Below are 20,370 nucleotides of genomic sequence, written 5' to 3'. Positions count from 1 at the left end.
AACGGAACATTTTCAGCTGGATTCTTCACAACTAGCTATCTAGCTAACCGCAACCCCGGATGATTACTCCTGGCTAGCGTTTCCACCCACTTAGCTTGAAGCTAGCCCGGCAAGAGCTCCTGTGCTACCACCGAAGCATACTCCTGGGCTACAATATCTGGACCCACGACCGGTCTATCGATGTCACCGCATGAAGAGGAATAAACAGACTCACCCCATCGCGACGTCCCCCAAAGGCTAACTTTCTAGCCCTTGCTATCTCCTTGCTTGCTAATTCGGCCTGCTAACTGCTAGCTTGTTTAGCCCCGGTCCGCTAACTGCTACCTTGTTTAGCCCTGGCCTACTAACTGTTAGCTTGTTAGCACAGGCCTGCTAACCGTCTGAATCGCCGCGTCCCAAACACTCACTGGACCCATATTTACTTTCTCTTTTCGATTTTTTATTTGTTTATACCTTCCGGTAACCTGCCTCACCCAAAGCCTCCTTCACTCACGCCGCCAAACTTACCCTTTAGTCATTGTTAGCCACTGCTAACTGTTTTTTAACCTGGATAACACTCGCCAGTCCAGCTTCCCTGCCCCATCCACCGCTGCCCCCCTGGACACTGATCACTTGGCTACATAGCTGATGCATGCTAGACTGTCCATTAATCACGGTACTCCATTCTGCTTGTTTATGTTTTATCTGTCGGCCCCAGCCGCACTCAGGCTCTGTGTGTAGTTAATCCGACCCTCCCTGCCTAGCCTACGCCATTTTACCTGCTGTTGTTGTGCTAGCTGATTAGCTGTTGTCTCACCTACTGTTTTAGCTACTGTTTTAGCTAGCTCTCCCAATTCAACACTGTATGTCTCTCTCAAATGTCAATATGCCTTGTATACTGTTGTTCAGGTTAGTTATAATTGTTTTAGTTTACAATGGAGCCCCTAGTTCCACTCTTCATACCCCTGATACCTCCTTTGTCCCACCTCCCACACATGCGGTGACCTCACCCATTACAACCAGCATGTCCAGAGATACAACCTCTCTCATCATCACCCAGTGCCTGGGCTTACCTCCGCTGTACCCGCACCCCATCATACCCCTGTCTGCGCATTATGCCCTGAATATATTCTACCATGCCCAGAAATCTGCTCCTTTCATTCTCTGTCCCCAACGCTCTAGGCGACCAGTTTTGATAGCCTTTAGCCGCACCCTCATACTACTCCTCCTCTGTTCCGTGGGTGATGTGGAGGTAAACCCAGGCCCTGCATGTCCCCAGGCACCCTCATATGTTGACTTCTGTGATCGAAAAAGCCTTGGTTTCATGCATGTCAACATCAGAAGCCTCCTCCCTAAGTTTGTTTTACTCACTGCTTTAGCACACTATGCTAACCCTGATGTCCTTGCCGTGTCTGAATCCTGGCTCAGGAAGGCCACCAAAAATTCTGAGATTTCCATACCCAACTATAACATCTTCCATCAAGATAGAACTGCCAAAGGGGGAGGAGTTGCAGTCTACTGCAGAGATAGCCTGCAAAGTAATGTCATACTTTCCAGGTCCATACCCAAACAGTTCGAACTGACCAGCATCACCACCCTGGATGGTTCCAACCTTGAATATGTGGACATCTATAAGTACCTAGGTGTCTGGCTAGACTGTAAACTCTCCTTCCAGACTCATATCAAACATCTCCAATCGAAAATCAAATCAAGAGTCGGCTTTCTATTCCGCAACAAAGCCTCCTTCACTCACGCTGCCAAACTTACCCTAGTAAAACTGACTATCCTACCGATCCTCGACTTCGGCGATGTCATCTACAAAATTGCTTCCAACACTCTACTCAGGAAACTGGATGCAGTTTATCACAGTGCCATCCGTTTTGTCACTAAAGCACCTTATACCACCCACCACTGCGACTTGTACGCTCTAGTCGGCTGGCCCTCGCTACATATTCGTCGCCAGACCCACTGGCTCCAGGTCATCTACAAGTCCATGCTAGGTAAAGCTCCGCCTTATCTCAGTTCACTGGTCACGATGGCAACACCCATCCGTAGCACGCGCTCCAGCAGGTGTATCTCACTGATTATCCCTAAAGCCAACACCTCATTTGGCCGCCTTTCGTTCCAGTTCTCTGCTGCCTGTGACTGGAACAAATTGCAAAAATCGCTGAAATTGGAGACTTTTATCTCCCTCACCAACTTCAAACATCTGCTATCTGAGCAGCTAACCGATCGCTGCAGCTGTACATAGTCTATCGGCAAATAGCCCACCCATTTTTACCTACCTCATCCCCATACTGTTTTTATTTATTTACTTTTCTGCTCTTTTGCACACCAATATCTCTACCTGTACATGACCATCTGATCATTTATCACTCCAGTGTTAATCTGCAAAATTGTAATTATTCGCCTACCTCATGCCTTTTGCACACAGTGTATATAGACTCCCCCTTTTTTTTCTTCCTATTGTGTTATTGACTTGTTAATTGTTTACTCCATGTGTAACTCTGTGTTGTCTGCTCACACTGCTATGCTTTATCTTGGCCAGGTCGCAGTTGCAAATGAGAACTTGTTCTCAACTAGCCTACCTGGTTAAATAAAGGTGAAATAAATAAAAAAATGACCCAAATTGGGGTTGCGACCCACCAGTTGAGAATCGCTAGTCTAAATGATCTCCCTCAAGTCAATCTGCAGTAGACTAGTGTCAGACCCTGTTTAATTGTTTGGTAGCATAGTCAAAGATTAACTGAGGTACCTTACCTTTGTACCTCAGTCCATATACAGTATTTATGTATAGATTGAATCTGGTGGGTAATTATGTTTTTCAGTGAAGAACAAATTCTTATTTACAATGATGGCCTACTGGGGAACAGCCTTGTTCAGGGGCAGAACATAATTTGACCTTGTCAGCTCGAGGATTCGATCCAGAAACCTTTCGGTTACCGGCCCAAAGCTCTAACCACTAGGCTACCTGCTGCCCCTTAAGGGACAAAATGAAACTGTGGTTCTGGTGTTATACTTTGTATTTCATGTTCTTGAGAAGCTTCCTATGAACACAATTGATCTTATTTTATGAGATATCTTATTTTAAAGTGATCTGAAAAGTTCAAAAAGGTCAGACAGGTCAACGTTAATCCCTAGTCAATAAGGCACCAAATCACATGTCTGGCTTCTTAAATTCAACACTTTTTTGTCCAATAACTCAAGATAGGTTGGCCATACTGTTCTGGAAAAAAAAAATAGATACTGCTATGCAAATGATGCATTTAATACGCAAATGTAGCATTACAGAATACAACATTCCAGTAATTTAAGCCCAATCATTTAAAGTAGGGTGGTCATATTATTAAACAAATCTTAATGCTTTATGAAAAACAGAGAGACTAACAATCAATGAAATTAGAATACAACTTCTAATACTACTTTATGCAAATATAATACATAATATGCTAATTAGTCTGCTCATTTAAAGTAATGCAGTCATATTGTTTTATGCAGAACTAGGAGTTCACACAGAGGAATAGGGTACAGCCCGCGCACACACATTTTCACACAAACACACGGGGGGAATAGATAATCATGAACAAAAAAACAAGGTTACTATTTACCAATTAGTAACTGTTAGGCTGTATACTGTACACTGAATATACAAAACATTATGAACATCTGCTCCTTCCATGGCAGACTGACCAGGTGAAAGATATGATCCCTTATTGATGTCACTTGTTAAATCCACTTCAAAATCAGTGTAGATCAACAGTTTCCAGTGTGTATCAAGAATGGTCCACCATCCAAAGGAAATCCAGCCAACATGTCAACTGTGGGAAGCATTGAAGTCAACATAGGCCAGCATCCCTGTGGAATGCTTTCGACGCCTTGTAGAGTCCAAGCCCCAATGAGTTGAGGCTGTTCTGAGGGCAAAAGGGTGAGGGTGCAACTCAATATTAGGAAGGTGTTCCTAATGTTTGTTATACTCAGTGTACAATCACAGTTATGTTGTATTCAGTAGGCCAACTGATTAGACCTAGTGCACCAAATAATACGCCCAACCCTGTGCTACCTGCATCCCCACACACACACACACTTCTCACTAAGTCTGAACCGTAACTCAGAAGGCTACTAGTCTAATAACATAGCTTAATTCTAAAAAGGTAGGCCTACATCGGAGTTGGGTTACATTGTAATGTTATTTTTGGTGTTGAGAATAAACTGCACCGTTTCCAGGAAATAATTATCCTAGGCTCAGAAAAGACAGACAGTGAGCTGCCTGCTAGCCAGCTGCACACGAAGATGGGACACATTTGAAATTTGATCGATTGTAGGACTGCAGCCCAAAAATTGTCGTTTTAAAATCATCAATCACAACAAAAAATAAAAATCACTGTTGGCACAATACAGCATCGCAACCTCTCGCCTGGCTCGTTGCCTTAGCGAACAGCGTCAGGCACTCCCAAACAACTAGCAAGCATGGAAATGGGAGTGACGAATTTGGACCAATTCCTGACAACTCATACAAAAACGTAGCTACGAAGCTTAACTATGTAACCTGCTATGCTATTTTTTTTTATCAACGAGAACATCTGAATGACTGAAACAAAGGAAAAACGTTCAACCTTATTTTTCAATACTTTCCAATACTTGTTGGCAATACAATATCACATCGATCTTACTCTGGTAGAGTGAGGAATACCATTCGCAAAGAGCCAATATGAACACACTGGATTTGAGAAGGGCTGTCCCACAGAATTAAATGCATGTTCTTTAAATTTGGGCTCATATCGAGTAAATATCACAACATACATATTTGATTTCCATACTCATGTTTTAAAATAATTTATGTATTTTGATGCCCACATTGACATTAAGAGAAAATTGGATTTGTTTTTTGTAATTTTTTTGTATAATTCTTGCATTGTGTCCACATCACGGGGTCACCTAACTGAGGTACCTTTGTGTGCTGGAGTGTGTCCTCCACTCCACTTATCCAGCTTGACTTTCTTTTGCGCTACCTCTCCTTCCTCCTTAGCTTGTTCAGTGTCTTCATCCTCCTTTGCCTCCACAACTGCTTCCCGTTGGCGCTTTTTCCCAACCTTCAGCTTCAGGTTGCTGTAGCACAGGACAGAGAGGGGAACCGTCAATGTTTTTTTATTTTATATATGTCTCTTTTGAGACACTAGCTCAAAGTGGTGAACAAAGAATGAATAAATTATTTTATTTGATCATTTAAAAAAAAAGGGGCAATCTGCAGTAGAAACAACAAAAAGCGTTGGGGAAATGTAACAAATTCATAGACAGAGCTTTGGATGCAAGGACTGACCATCCATGATATCACAAGTATAGTTTAAAAATCAGGAATTTAACCTTTTCTTGCCCAGGAAACACCCCCAGTGTAATCAACATTTTCAAATGGATTTAGTAGAAATTCTTTCATTATTTTGACCCCCCACATTATAATCCAAGATGCTGGTAACTAACCCAAGATACACCCCTGGTGTGGTTTCCAGTGGGAGCAAATGAAGCATAGTGGGTGGAACAAGCAAGGACGTGGGAATAGGGGGCGTTCTAGCATGTATTTGCTGCACATGCAAAGTATGCACAGTAGATACAAGACACTAGTTATTGCACACTACTCCGAAGTGTGCAATAACTAAATTCGACCCTTCTAAACACTGCAATTTTTTAGAAAAGGGTCAAGTCCACAAAACGTAGTGCCCTCTGTTCGTAACGGATTCTAGTTTTGGGTACAGAAAACTGTATCGAGTTCGACTATTTCAACAATGAGAACATTTGCAGAAAGTTTCATCTACCGCCATCTTCACCCATTTCTCGCCACTGGTCATCCTCTCATGGTGGTTGGAAGTTCTAAACGGATGCTTCAGATACAGTGCCTTCAGAAAGCAATCAGACCCCTGGACTTTTTCCACATTTTGTTAAGATTACAGCCTTATTAAAAAATGTATTATAGTTTTTTCCCCTCATCAATCTACACACAATACCCCATAATAACAAAGCAAAATGTTTTTAAATAAATGTTTGCTAATTATTTAAAATTAAAAGACTGAAATATTACATTTACATAAGTATTCAGACCCTTTACTCAGAACTTTGTTGAAGCACCTTTGGCAGCGAATAGCCTCGACTCTTCTTGGGTGTGACGCATAAGCTTGGCACACCAGTATTTTGGGAGTTTCTCCCATTCTTTTCTGCAGATCCTCTCAAGATCTGTCAGGTTGGATGGAGAGTGTAGCTGCACAGCTATTTTTAGGTCTCTCCAGAGATGTTCGATCAGGTTTTAAGTCTGGGATGTGGCTCAGCCACAAGGACATTCGGAGACTTGTCCCGAAGCCACTCTTGTGTTGTCTTGGCTGTGTGCTTGGGGTCGTTGTCCTGTTGGAAGGTGAACCTTCGCCCCAGTCTGAGGTCCTGAGAACTCTGGAGCATGTTTTCATTGTTGGATTCGGGCTAAACTTTGAACATTGACATATTAAAAGACATGATCGATCAGATGCATAGTATATAAAGGAGTGAGATCTGTACAAAAACAGAGTGGCTGTGGAATGTGCTGCGTGGACGGGAGAGAGTCAAAGGAGTGCGATAGGTGATACGAGAGGAAATCTGTGGATTAGGCGAAGGAGGGGTTGAGGTCAGGTCAGATCCCCTGAAGGGAGAAATAATGGTTTTAGTATCCTGTTACCCTCTTCCTGTCAAACCATAAGATGTAAGGATTTGAGAAAAGGAGTAGTGTCCAAAGTGGGGTGTAATATATATATATATATATATATATATATATATATATACACATACATATACACACACACACACACACACACACACACACACACACACACACACACACACACACACACACACACACACACACACACACACACACACACACACACACACACACACACACACACACACGATGGTGAGAAAATGTTTTTGTCTAAATACAGCTTTCGACGAAGCTGTGAGAATAATTAAAACTTGGTCAAGCTTCTCTAGTGTTAGTTACTTACTCTGAAAAATAAGAACCTAACATCATCAAGGATCTGTCTATACAGTGACTTGCGAAAGTATTCACCCCCTTTGGCATTTTTCCTACTTTGTTGACTTACAACCTGGAATTAAAATGGATTTTTGGGGGGTTCGTATCATTTGATTAACAAAACATACCTACCACTTTGAAGATGCAAAATATTTATTATTATTATATTGTGAAACAAACAAGACAAAAACAGAACACTTGAGTGTGCCTAACTATTCACCCCCCCAAAGTCAATACTTTGTAGAGTCACCTTTTGCAGCAATTACAGCTGCAAGGCTCTTGTGTTATGTCTCTATAAGCTTGGCACATCTAGCTACTGGGATTTTTTCCCATTCTTCAAGGCAAAACTGCTCCAGCTCCTTCAAGTTGGATGGGTTAGACTGGTGTAAAACAATCTTTAAGTCATACCACAGATTCTCGGTTTGAGGTATGGGCTTTGACTAGGCCATTCCAAGACATTTAAAATGTTTCCCCTTAATAAACCACTCAAGTGTTGCTTTAGCAGTATGCTTAGGGTCATTGTCCTGCTGGAAGGTGAACCTACGGTCCCAGTCTCAAATCTCTGGAAGACAAACAGGTTTCCCTCAAGAATATCCCTGTATTTAGCGCCATCCATCATTCCTTCATATTCTGACCAGTTTCCCAGTCTCTGCCAATGAAAAACATCCCCCACAGCATGATGCTGCCACCACCATGCTTCACTGGGGATGGTGTTCTCAGGCTGTTGGGTTTGCGCCAGACATAGCATTTTCTTCGATGGCCAAAAGGCTCCATTTTTGGCTCATATGACCAGAGTACCTTCTTCGATTTGTTTGGGGGAGTCTCCCACATGCCTTTTGGTGAACAACAAACATGTTTGCTTATTTTTTCATTAAGCAATGGCTTTTTTTCTGGCCACTCTTCCATAAATCACAGCTCTGTGCAGTGTACGACTTAAAGTGGTCCCTGAGACAGATACTCCAATCTCCGCTGTGGAGCTTTGCAGCTCCTTCACGGTTATCTTTGGTCTCTTTGTTGCCTCTCTGATTAATTCCCTCCTTGCCTGGTCTGTGAGTTTTGGTGGACGGCCCTCTCTTGGCAGGTTTGTTGTGGTGCCATATTCTTTAAATTTTGTAATAATGGATTTAATGGTGCTCCGTGGGATGTTCAAAGTTTCTGATATTTTTTTAGAACCCAACCCTGATCTGTACTTCTCCACAACTTTGTTCTTGACCTGTTTGGAGAGCTCCTTGGTCTTCATGGTGCCGCTTGATTAGTCGTGCCCCTTGCTTAGTGGTGTTGCAGACTCTGGGGCCTTTCAGAACAGGTGTATATATACACTGCTCAAAAAATATAGGGAACACTAAAATAACACATCCTAGATCTGAATGAATGAAATATTCTTATTAAATACTTTTTTCTTTACATAGTTGAATGTGCTGACAACAAAATCACACAAAAATTATCAATGGAAATCAAAATTTATCAACCCGCGGAGGTCTGGATTTGGAGTCACACTCAAAATTAAAGTGGAAAACCACACTACAGGCTGATCCATCTTTGATGTAATATCCTTAAAACAAGTCAAAATTAGGCTCAGTAGTGTTTGTGGCCTCCACGTGCCTGTATGACCTCCCTACAACACCTGGGCATGCTCCTGATGAGGTGGTGGATGATCTCCTGAGGGATCTCCTCCCAGACCTGGACTAAAGCATCCACCAACTCCTGGACAGTCTGTGGTGCAACGTGGCATTGGTGGATGGAGCGAGACATGATGTCCCAGATGTGCTCAATTGGATTCAGGTCTGGGGAATGGGCGGGCCAGTCCACAGCATCAATGCCTTCCTCTTGCAGGAACTGCTGACACACTCCAGCCACATGAGGTCTAGCATTGTCTTGCATTAGGAGGAACCCAGGGCCAACCGCAACAGCATATGGTCTCACAAGGGGTCTGAGGATCTCATCTCGGTACCTAATGGCAGTAAGGCTACCTCTGGCGAGCACATGGAGGGCTGTGCGGCCCCCCCAAAGAAATGCCACCCCACACCATGACTGACCCACCGCCAAACCGGTCATGCTGGAGGATGTTGCAGGCAGCAGAATGTTCTCCACGGCGTCTCCAGACTCTGTCACGTCTGTCACATGTGCTCAGTGTGAACTTGCTTTCATCTCTGAAGAGCACAGGGCACCAGTGGCGAATTTGCCAATCTTGGTGTTCTCTGGAAAATGCCAAACGTCCTGCACGGTGTTGGGCTGTAAGCACATCCCCCACCTGTGGACGTCGGGCCCTCATACCACCCTCACGGAGTATGTTTCTGACCGTTTGAGCAGACACATGCACATTTGTGGCCTGGTGGAGGTCATTTTGCAGGGCTCTGGCAGTGCTCCTCCTTGCACAAAGGCGGAGGTAGCGGTCCTGCTGCTGGGTTGTTGCCCTCCTACGGCCTCCTCCACTTCTCCTGATGTACTGGCCTGTCTCCTGGTAGCGCCTCCATGCTCTGGACACTACGCTGACAGACACAGCAAACCTTCTTGCCACAGCTCGCGTTGATGTGCCGCACTACCTGAGCCACTTGTGTGGGTTGTAGACTCCGTCTCATGCTACCACTAGAGTGAAAGCACCGCCAGCATTCAAGTGACCAAAACATCAGCCAGGAAGCATAGGAACTGAGAAGTGGTTTGTGGTCACCATCTGCAGAACCACTCCTTTATTGGGGGTGTCTTGCTAATTGCCTATAATTTCCACCTGTTGTCTATTCCATTTGCACAACAGCATGTGAAATATATTGTCAATCAGTGTTGCTTCCTAAGTGGACAGTTTGATTTCACAGAAGTGTGATTGATTTGGAGTTACATTGTGTTGTTTAAGAGTTCACTTTATTTTTTTGAGCAGTGTACTATACTGACATCATGTGACACTTAAATAAAGTCAACCTGTGTGCAATCTAACTAATTATGTAACTTCTGGAGGTAATTGGTTGCACCATATCTTATTTAGAGGCTTCATAGCAAAGGGGGTGAATAAATATTTAGACTTGTTTTCGTGTTGCTGTGCGTTTTGTTTCTAACCTTACTTTGCTACCTGCCAACTTCCCAGTTTTTACTTTTTAATTACCATTTATATTTTTAGTTTTCCCCACCTCGCTCAAATTTTTCACTCTGGACACTTTATCTGGACGTGTTTCGTCACGACCTCCACCAGCCGAAGCTAAGTAGTAACATTAACATGATGCCTTCTAATTGCAGTCGCTGTACTCATAACATACAGGAGAACGATCGCCTTACAGCGAGGATAGCTGTGCTTCTAGCCTAGCTTCAGACTCAATCGTTAGGCAAGGGTAATTTAAGTGTAGGAAAGAATGAAAGTGTCTGTGCCACCAGTAAGTACAGATAGTAGTATAAATCCCCTCGCACAGTCCCCGCAGCCAGACAACTTTCTCATGGCTTCTGGAAGGAAATGCTGTAGGATTGCTCAACCGGTGTCACTCATTCAGCCGAAAGAAACCTTCAACCGGTTCTCCTCATTAAGCAGCGAGTCGGAGTCAGAGGCCGAGCCTTCTCTGGTCTCTACTCCTCCCATTATGAGGTCTGAGACGCTGAAGCCTCCCACCATTAGCTCTGACAAATTGAAAACACTAGTCATTGGCGACTCCATTACCCGCAGTATTAGACTTAAAACTTATCATCCTTGGAAGCCTGTGTTTCAGACATAAGGAAGTGGATGGCTGCAAATGTTCTACTTTTAAACTTGGAACAAAACAAAGATGCTTGTTATAGGTCCCAAGAAACAAAGATCTTCTGTTGAATCTGACAATTAATCTTGGTTGTACTGTCATCTCAAATAAAACTGAAAGACCTTGGTATTACTCTGGACCCTGATCTCTTTTTTTAACAAACATATAAAGACTGTTTCAAGGACAGGTTTTTTCCATCTACGTAACATTGCAAAAATCTGAAACTTTGTCCCAAAATTATGCAGAAAAATTAATCCATGCTTTTGTTACTTCTAGGTTAGACTACTGCAATGCTCTACTTTCCGGCAACCCGGATGAAAACAACTAAACAAACTACAGTTAGTGCTAAACACGGCTGATAGAATCTTGACTAGAACCAAACAATTTTATCATATTACTCCAGTGCTAGCCTCTCTACACTGGCTTTCTGATAAGGCAAGGGCTGGTTTTACTGCTAACCTACAAAGCATTACATGGGCTTGCTCTTACCCATCTTTACGATTTGGTCCTGCCGTACATACCTACACGTACGCTACGGTCACAAGACGCAGGCCTCCTTACCGTCCTTAGAATTTCTAAGCAAACAGCTGGAGGCAGGGCTTTCTCCTATAGAGCTACATTTTTATGGAATGGTCTGCCTACCCATGAGAGACGCAGACTCGGTCTCAACCCGTAAGTCTTTACTGAAGACTCATCTCTTCAGTAGGTCCTATGATTGTGTGTAGTTTGGCCCAGGAGTGTGAAGGTCGGCCTCGTCTCAGGACAGTAAGTTGGTGGTTGAAGATATCCCTCTAGTGGTGTGGGGGCTGTGCTTTGGCAAAATGGGTGGGGTTATATGCTGCCTGTTTGGCCCTGTCCGGGGGTATCGTCGGGCGGGGTCACAGTGTCTCCCGACCCCTCATGTCTCAGCCTCAAGCATTTACGCTGCAGAAATGTACGTGCTGGCGGGCTAGGGTCAGTCTGTTATATCTGGCGTATTTCTGCTGTCTTATCCAGTGTCCTGTGTGAATTTAAGTACACTCTCAGAGGCGGACCTGAGCTATAGGACCATGCCTCAGGCCTACCTGGCCTGAAGACTCGTTTCCCCAGTCCACCTGGCCATGCTGCTGCTCCAGTTTCAACTGTTCTGCCTAAGGCTATGGAACCATGACCTGTTTACCGGACGTGCTACCTGTCCCAGACCTGCTGTTTTCAACTCTCTAGAGACAGCAGGAGCAATAGACTCTGAATGATCAGCTATGAAAAGCCAACTGACATTTACTCCTGAGGTGCTGACCTGTTGCACCCTCTACAACCACTGTGATTATTATTATTTGACCCTGCCGGTCATCTATGAGCATCATTACAGAACATGGCCAAGATGTTCAAATCTCCACCCGGCACAGCCAGAAGAGGCCACCCCTCATAGCCTTGTTCCTCTCTAGGTTTTCCTCCTAGGTCCTGGCCTTTCTAGGGAGTTTTTCCTAGCCACCATGCTTCTACACCTGCATTGCTTTCTGTTTTAGGCTGGGTTTCTGTACCGCACTTTGTGACATCAGCTTATGTAAGATCTTTATAAATACATTTGATTGATATGCACACACCACACACCACTTTGTTTTTTTTATTACAAGTTATTTTTTTCATTTCACCAATTTGGACAATTTTATTTATGTCCATTACATGACATCCAAATAAAAATCCAGTTAAATTACAGCTTGTAATGCAACAAAATAGTAAAAACAGCAAGGGGGATGAATACTTTTGCAAGGCACTGTACTTTGCTCCGTTCATCTTTTCCTCAATCCTGACTAGTCTCCCAGTCTCTGCCACTGAAAAACATTACCATAGCATGATGCTGCCACCACCATGCTTCACCGTAGGGATGGTGCCAGGTTTCCTCCAGACGTGACGCTTGGCATTAAGGCCAAAGAGTTCAATCTTGGTTTCATCAGAACAGAGAATCTTGTGCCTCGATACAATCCTGTCTCGGAGCACTACGGACAATTCCTTTCGACCTCATGGCTTGGTTTTCGCTCTGACATGCACTGTCAACTGCGGGACCTTTATAGACAAGTCTGTGTCTTTACAAATCATGTCCAATCAATTGACTTTACCACACGTGTACTCGTTGTAGAAACATCAAGGATGATCAATGGAAACAGGATGCATCTGAGCTCAATCGAGTCTCATTGCGAAGAGTAAGAATACTTACGTAAATAAGGCATTGCCGTTTTTATAAAAAAAAAAAAACTTTAGCTTTGTCATAATGGGGTACTGTGTGTAGATTGTTTTATTTAATCTAGTTTAAAATCAGGCTGCAACGTAACAAAATGTAGAAAAAGTCAAGGCATCGGAAACTTTTCCAAAGGCACTGTATATACATCCGGCGAGACATCTGGCACACTTCTACATTAATGTGGATGTTACCCCGATCACAGATAATCTTAAATGACTTGTGAATACTGACAGAAAAAGTTAGAGGGCCAAAGGTCATACCCCCAACACATGCTAACCTCTCACCAGTACCAATAACAGGAGAGGTTAGCATGGAGCGTTGGTGATTAACACTGGCCAAATGAGGGTAGATTGTCATTGGTGGGTAAGAATGTATATTTCACCTGCCACATTGGCCACACACTATTTGGCAACAGTTTTATTTTTTATTATCCAAAGCCCACCTGTCAAATTGACAAGGCAACTTAAGTATGACTTTGTCCTCGTGTTTCTTGGCCATTTAAATATTTTGTTCACATCCTATTTTGGTTTTCAATGTTAATTTGAGTTTGCTGCAACATTCTGCTGCTAAGTGCCCGAGTTACCACTGAAACGGCATGTCCCGGGCCAGCTGAACCGCTGTCTCATCTAATGATTGCTCCATGGTCAATCAAGCACACTCTCCAAAAACTGTATTCATTAACTTTTAGTCACCGTCTCTGCTAAATTTATTTGTGTGCTTCTACATTTCTACTTAGAAGCACATCTTGTACTCCATGTAAAAAATGTTAGTGTAGAGCCCTGAACTATAATAATAAATAGTCCGTATCACTCAGCATTGTGGCAGGGAAGGAACTTTCTTGATGTTCATCTGTTTGTATTATTGGATCTATACCAAGCAAAATGCAACAATTTTACTAAGTTACAATTAATAAGGAAATCAGTCAATTGAAATAAATTAATTAGGCCCTAATCTTGGGAGCCAGGCCCACCCACTGTGGTGCCAGGGCCAGCCAGTCAGAATGAGTTTTTCCCCATAGAAAGGGCTTTCTTACAGACAGAAATACTCCTCAGTTTCATCAGCTGTCCAAGTGTCTGGTCTCAGACGATCCCGCACTTGAAGAAGCCGACTTTGTTACATGCGGTTGTGAGGCTGGTTGGATGTTCTGCTAAATTCTTGAAAACGTTGGAGGCGGCTTATGGTAACAAAATGAGTATCCGATGCTGTGGTGGGCATTCCAATTGCATGTGGCATTGTGTTGTGTGACAAAGCTGCACAATCTTAATTGCCTTTTGTCCCCAGCACAAGGTGCACCTGTGTAATGATCATAATGTTTAATCAGGTTCTTGATATGCCACACCTGGCAGGTGGAAGGATTATCTTGCCAAAGGAAAAAATGCTCACTGACAGGGATGTAAACAAATTTTTGCATACAATTTGACAGAAATAAACTTCTGGAATCTTTTCTCATATGAGTTTATATTTTTGTTGAGTGTAAATTGTCTTAACAGACGCAGTTCACAAAAATAAAATTAAGCAACATACCCCTTTACTTATTAGTAATACATTTTTGAAACAATAGAAAGCATGCTCATGTTTGATTTTGGGGTGTAATTATGGATTGAAAAAAAACTGGCTGGTACTTTTTTTTTTTTTTTTTTCTACCTTCCAGAGTGGCTGGTGGACCCAAAAATTATTCCCACCCTGTTTACATGTTATCTTTGACCATCTAACTTTCTCACTCATCATTATTCACAAATCATTCAGGATTATTCATAATCATTTTTTACAATAAAAGTGACTCCAAAATGACAATGCATTATTTACCATTAATTTCTACTGGGAACAAAATGATCAAAACAACCGAATCGAACTGCCAATGCATCCAACAAGTAGGATCACAAGCTTGATATAGTCAGTGCGTGCTAGGAATATGGGACCAAATACTAAACTTTTGACTACTTTATTTATAAGGATCTTTAGGTGCCAATAATTTTGACCCCTACCTTTTAAGGGAAAAAAGTAATACATATATCAAGTAATATATATTTTCAAAGAAGCGTGGGTCATCCTTATTTGGACCGTATAGGTTAATAGGCCATATCGGTTTAAGGTCCAATAACATTTTAAATCATCCATCGACCTTAATCTGTTTGGACAATTTGTACATTTGGATCAAAATGACTGTTAATATTCACACCTTTTGAATTTCTTTGCCCATGGAAAAAAAATAAAAATAAACATTCACCCCCCCAGTCCTTTTTCCACACAACTTCACCTAAAATTGTTGAATGAGTGTCCTGTAAATAATAGAAATTATATTCCTTCTCTTTTAGCCAGGTAAATACTGATCGTCTTTTCTTATTATGTGCTAAGCCATTACAATTATAACTGGCTAATACATATTTCACCACAATGAAATACAAGTTTCAAATCTATTTATCATATATATATAAACAAACTCATCATTAAAAAGTACCATAGTGATTGAGTGTCCATATAGCTATACCATGATTTGTGCATTGCTACTAAGTAAACCTCTAATTGGTCCCCACTATTCCACCAGCTGAAACCCCTCCCCATCCCGAGTTGGGTTGTCATCCCAGTGACTGGCACACCCACCCACCCCCCCCAGATCCCATGGCCCCCGAGAGACCAGGACCAATCCTTCGAAAAGAGCACAGTGCCACCCACAGAACAGAAGCAGATCAGCCGTCAAAAGCATTTCCATCGCACTCACCTCGATTTGTATTATATAACTATTAAAAAATGATTTAAAAAATCCTTCACCTTAATTTCCATAATTAACAATTAATATTTGTAATAAATTAGGTAGTTCATGCAAAGGATTGCTAACATTTACATTTTGGCAAGCAAATATTATTTTTGTGAACAATTATTGTGAATCATTCTATATTGTCCCTAACATGTTTACTCCCTAGCAAGTTATGGGACACACACACCCTTTCCCCCACAAACTGCAGATTTTATTTAATGCCAATTGTACTTTCGTTGGGCGCAGACATCAACTCTAGGGGTTTAAGCTATACCAGCTGGAAATGACAAACATGACAGGGTAAGTGAGAACAGTAAAGTACAGACCTCGTCTCCTCCTGTGCAGTGGTGCCTGGGGTGTCCTCCTCCTGGTCAGGGGCCTCGCTGGGGCTTGGACCCTCCTTCCCAGGCTCCCCTGTCTTCTCTCCCGTCAGGAACTCAGTAGCCTCTGGCGTGGGCTTGGAGTGGTCAATAGGAATGTTGTCTTTCCCTGCCTTCCATGCCTTGTAGCGATCTGGTTGGAACTTCCTCACAAACACATCCATGGAGATCTTCACCATGTCTTTACGGCACGAGCACTGGGAGAGATAGGACAGGGATTGGTCATGAGAATATCATACAATAAATGCCACTTACTAGACTCTTAGCCAAGGCAACTTACAGGAAGTGAGTGAATGCATGGATTTTTTTTTTATGTGATCCTTGCTGGAGTTAACTTCTCTAGGGTAGGGGGCAGCATTGGGAATTTTGGATGAAAAGAGTGCCCAAATTAAACAGCCTGCTACTCTGCCATAAAAGCAGAGTAGGTTATACTCGGCCTTGTCTCAGGATGGTAAGTTGGTGGTTGAAGATATCCCTCTAGTGGTGTGGGGGCTGTGCTTTGGCAAAGTGGGTGGGGTTATATCCTTCCTGTTTGGCCCTATCTGGGGGTATCATCGGATGGGGCCACAGTGTCTCCTGACCCCTCCTGTCTTAGCCTCCAGTATTTATGCTGCAGTAGTTTGTGTCGGGGGGCTAGGGTCAGTTTGTTATATCTGGAGTACTTCTCCTGTCTTATCCGGTGTCCTGTGTGAATTTAAGTATGCTCTCTCCAATTCACTCTCTCGGAGGACCTGAGCCCTAGGACCATGCCTCAGGACTACCTGGCATGATGACTCCTTGCTGTCCCCAGTCCACCTGGCCGTGCTGCTGCTCCAGTTTCAACCATTCTGCCTGCGATTATTAAATCCTAACCTGTTCACCGGACGTGCTGCCTGTCCCAGACCTGCTGTTTTCAACTCTTTAGAGACAGCAGGAGTGGTAGAGATACTTTTAATGATCGGCTATGAAAAGCCAACTGACATTTACTCCTGAGGTGCTGACTTGCTGCACCCTCGACAACTGTGATTATTATTTGACCATGCTGGTCATTTATGAACATTTTGTTATAATCTCCACCCGGCAATCTCCACCCGGCACAGCCAGAAGAGGACTGGCCCTCTTAGCCTGGTTCCCCTCTAGGTTTCTTCCTAGGTTTTGGCCTTTCTAGGGAGTTTTTCCTAGCCACCGTGCTTGCTGTTTGGAGTTATAGGCTGGGTTTCTGTACAGCACTTTGAGATATCAGCTGATGTACGAAGGGCTATATAAATAAATTTGATATCAATTTGGCTTAATTTGGGCCTCCCGGGTTGCGCAGTGGTTAAGGGCGCTGTACTGCAGCGTCGTCCGGGTTAGGGAAGGTTTGGCAGGTAGGGAAATCCTTGTCTCATCGTGCACCAGCGACTCCTGTGGCAGGCCGGGCGCAGTGCGTGCTAACCAAGGTTGCCAGGTGCACGGTGTTTCCTCCAACACATTGGTGCGGCTGGCTTCCGGGTTGGATGGCGCGGTGTTAAGAAGCAGTGCGGCTTGGTTGGGTTGTGTATCGGAGGACGCATGACTTTCAACCTTCGTCTCTCCCAAGCCCGTACGAGAGTTGTAGCGATGAGACAAGATAGTAGCTACTAAACAATTGGATACCACGGAATTGGGGAGAAAAAGGGGTAAAATTTACACACAAAAAAAGAAATTTGGCTTAATTTGTCGTCTGAGCACCGTACTCAGATTATTGCATGGTTTGCTTTTTCCGTAACATTTATTTTTTATCTGACATTAAGGAGAAGTCTCTTTAATTCTGTGAATAACACTTGTATCGTTTAATCAATATTTACTATGAGTATTTCTGTAAATTGATCACCGGATGTTTTGGAACTACTGAACATTACATTGACGCGTTAACTCAGATTTTTGGATATAAATATGAACTTTATCGAACAAAACATACATGTGTTGTGTAACATGAAGTCCTATGAATGTTATCGGATGAAGAACATCAAAGGTTAGTCATTAATTGTATCTATATTTCTACTTTTTGTGACTCTTTGGCTGTGTTTTTCTGTGACTTGGCTCTGACCTACCATAATCGTTTGGTGTGCTTTCGTCGTAAAGCCTTTTTGAAAATCGGACACTGTGGCTGGATTAACAACAAGTGTTTATTTAAAATGGTGTAAAATACATGCATGTTTGAGGAATTTTAAATTATGGAATTTCTGTTGTTTTGAATTTGGCGCCCTGCAGTTTCACTGGCTGTTGACAGGTGGGACGCTAGCGTCCCACGTACCCAGGAGATGTTAAACCCATAACCTTGCCTTTGCTAGTGCCATGCTTTACAAACCACACTACAAAACACCATTCACACACACACACACACAACCATATGACCTGGAATCACACATTCAATGTGTTAATTCATTTATCTGTACATACCAGTGTGGCTATTTTGCCATAATCAATCCATCGCTGTGTGGCAAAGTTGGTGGACTCTGCACAGTTGAAGCCGTGGTTGAAACCAGCATGGTAGCCAAAAGGGAAGGTCACTATGAACTGGCCTGCCTCCTGGGTGATCTAAACACAGACACACACAACAAGTCAGACCACTGATCTAAAGAGGTGGACTCTAAGGTTGGGTGATGTCAATCTTTGTCCTATAGTGATTAAGTGCACACAAAAAGTGATACGATGGTATCGGCCCCTATTGGCCAACTCCCCCAACAAGGACCGCGAGCTCGCTTGCTTTCAGGAAGGACCAGCAGAATCATGACAAAGGTATTTTAGAGCCAAATCTTTTTAAAGTTGCCTATTACTCTATGTTCGAGCTGTGGCGAGAAATTGTGCCCACACGCAAGTGACTGTCAAGGAGCCTCAACTGCAGAGCACCCAATTCTGCTGTCCCCAGAATTGTATGAATATTCAATGATTTGCATTTTAATAAATTCTCTCTTATTAGGCCTAGGCTTCTATACATTGTAGGTAGGCTGTAGCCTACATTGCTAATAATAGGCTGTGGAAATAGGCCTACTCTACGCATAGTTTCTTTAATAAGCTTTGCTGAGCTATACGTTTTCGTCTATCTTGATATTGCTTGCTCAATTTCACTTTTTGCCTACATACAGTGCCTTCAGAAAGCATTCATACCCTTTAACTTATTCCACGTTCTTACAACCTGAATTCAAAATGGATTAAATAAATAAAACATCACACCCATCTACACTATACCATATGACAAAGTGAAAACATGTTTAGACATTTTTCCACATTTATTGAAAAATTAATACAGAAAATCTAATTTACTTAAGTATTCATACCCCTTTGCTATGACACTACAAATTGAGCTCAGGTGCATCCAATTTCCTTTGATCATTCTTGAGATGTTTCTACAGTTTGATTGGCGTACACCTGTGGACAATTCAATTGTTTGGACATGATTTTGAAAGAAACACACCTGTCTATTTACGGTCCCACAGACGACAGCGCAAAGTCCAAAGAACTGTCCGTACATCTCAGAGATAAAATTGTGATGATGCATATATCTGGCGAAGGGTAGAAAACATTTCTAGAGTGATGAAAGTTCAGGAAATGAAAAAAATATGGAACTACCTAGAGCTGGCCATCCGACCAAACTGAGAAACCGGGTAAGGGCCTTGGTCAGGTAGGTGACCAAGAACCCAATAACCACTGACATAATTACAGAGTTAAATTGCTAAGACTGGAGAACCTGCCAGAAGGAGTTGTCCTTAGCACTTCACCAATCTGGGCTTTATTGGAGAGTGGTCAGACAGAAACCACTCATGAGAAATTAAACATGATAGCACGCCTGGAGTTCGTAAAGACAAGCGAAAGACTTTTGTAGTCTGGTGAGACAAAGATTACACTTTGGCCTGAATGCAAATCACTATGGCTGGTGAAAACCAGGCATAGCTCATCACCAATCTAACACCATCCCTACCGTGAAGCATGGTGATGGCAGCATCATGCTATGGGGATGCTGCCCCGAAGTGTCTGGCTATACGGACCAGATAATCAAACATTGAGAGAAAAATAAAAATCTTAACCAGACATTTTGCACTGCTTTGGTGAAAATGGTTCTGTCTGCATTCTCTTGCATTCTGTAGATTTTTTTATAACATTTATTGAAATAGGTTACGCAGCCTACAGCAAAGGAAAAGGCCACAGCATGGTCCTGCTGTGGGCTGCTCAGTCAGCGCTTTACTGCGCGGCGCCAATCAAGTTGAAATAGGCTATACATTGTTTGTCACGTCACAACGTCATCACCAACTGCAACAGCTGTCAAGCATCTTCGACAT

The 20,370-nt window shown here is 42.8% G+C and overlaps 1 protein-coding gene across 3 annotated transcripts in view; it reads right to left on the bottom strand.

The window, feature by feature from the left end:
• Positions 1–20,370, bottom strand: part of LOC109898079 (lysine-specific demethylase 4A-like) — a 58,032-nt gene that overhangs the window by 22,051 nt on the left and 15,611 nt on the right. For all 3 annotated transcript variants that reach the window (XM_020492853.2, XM_020492851.2, XM_020492855.2), the window contains 3 exons: positions 18,494–18,631; positions 16,040–16,290; positions 4,928–5,085 (listed from right to left, as the gene is read on the bottom strand). In XM_020492853.2, the coding sequence (XP_020348442.1) occupies positions 4,928–5,085; positions 16,040–16,290; positions 18,494–18,631 (547 nt within the window). The remainder of the gene's footprint in view (positions 1–4,927; positions 5,086–16,039; positions 16,291–18,493; positions 18,632–20,370) is intronic.

The sequence above is a fragment of the Oncorhynchus kisutch genome, linkage group LG10, assembly GCF_002021735.2.
Source record: "Oncorhynchus kisutch isolate 150728-3 linkage group LG10, Okis_V2, whole genome shotgun sequence".
Taxonomy (NCBI): domain Eukaryota; kingdom Metazoa; phylum Chordata; class Actinopteri; order Salmoniformes; family Salmonidae; genus Oncorhynchus; species Oncorhynchus kisutch.
This window is presented reverse-complemented; position numbering and strand designations above follow the sequence as displayed.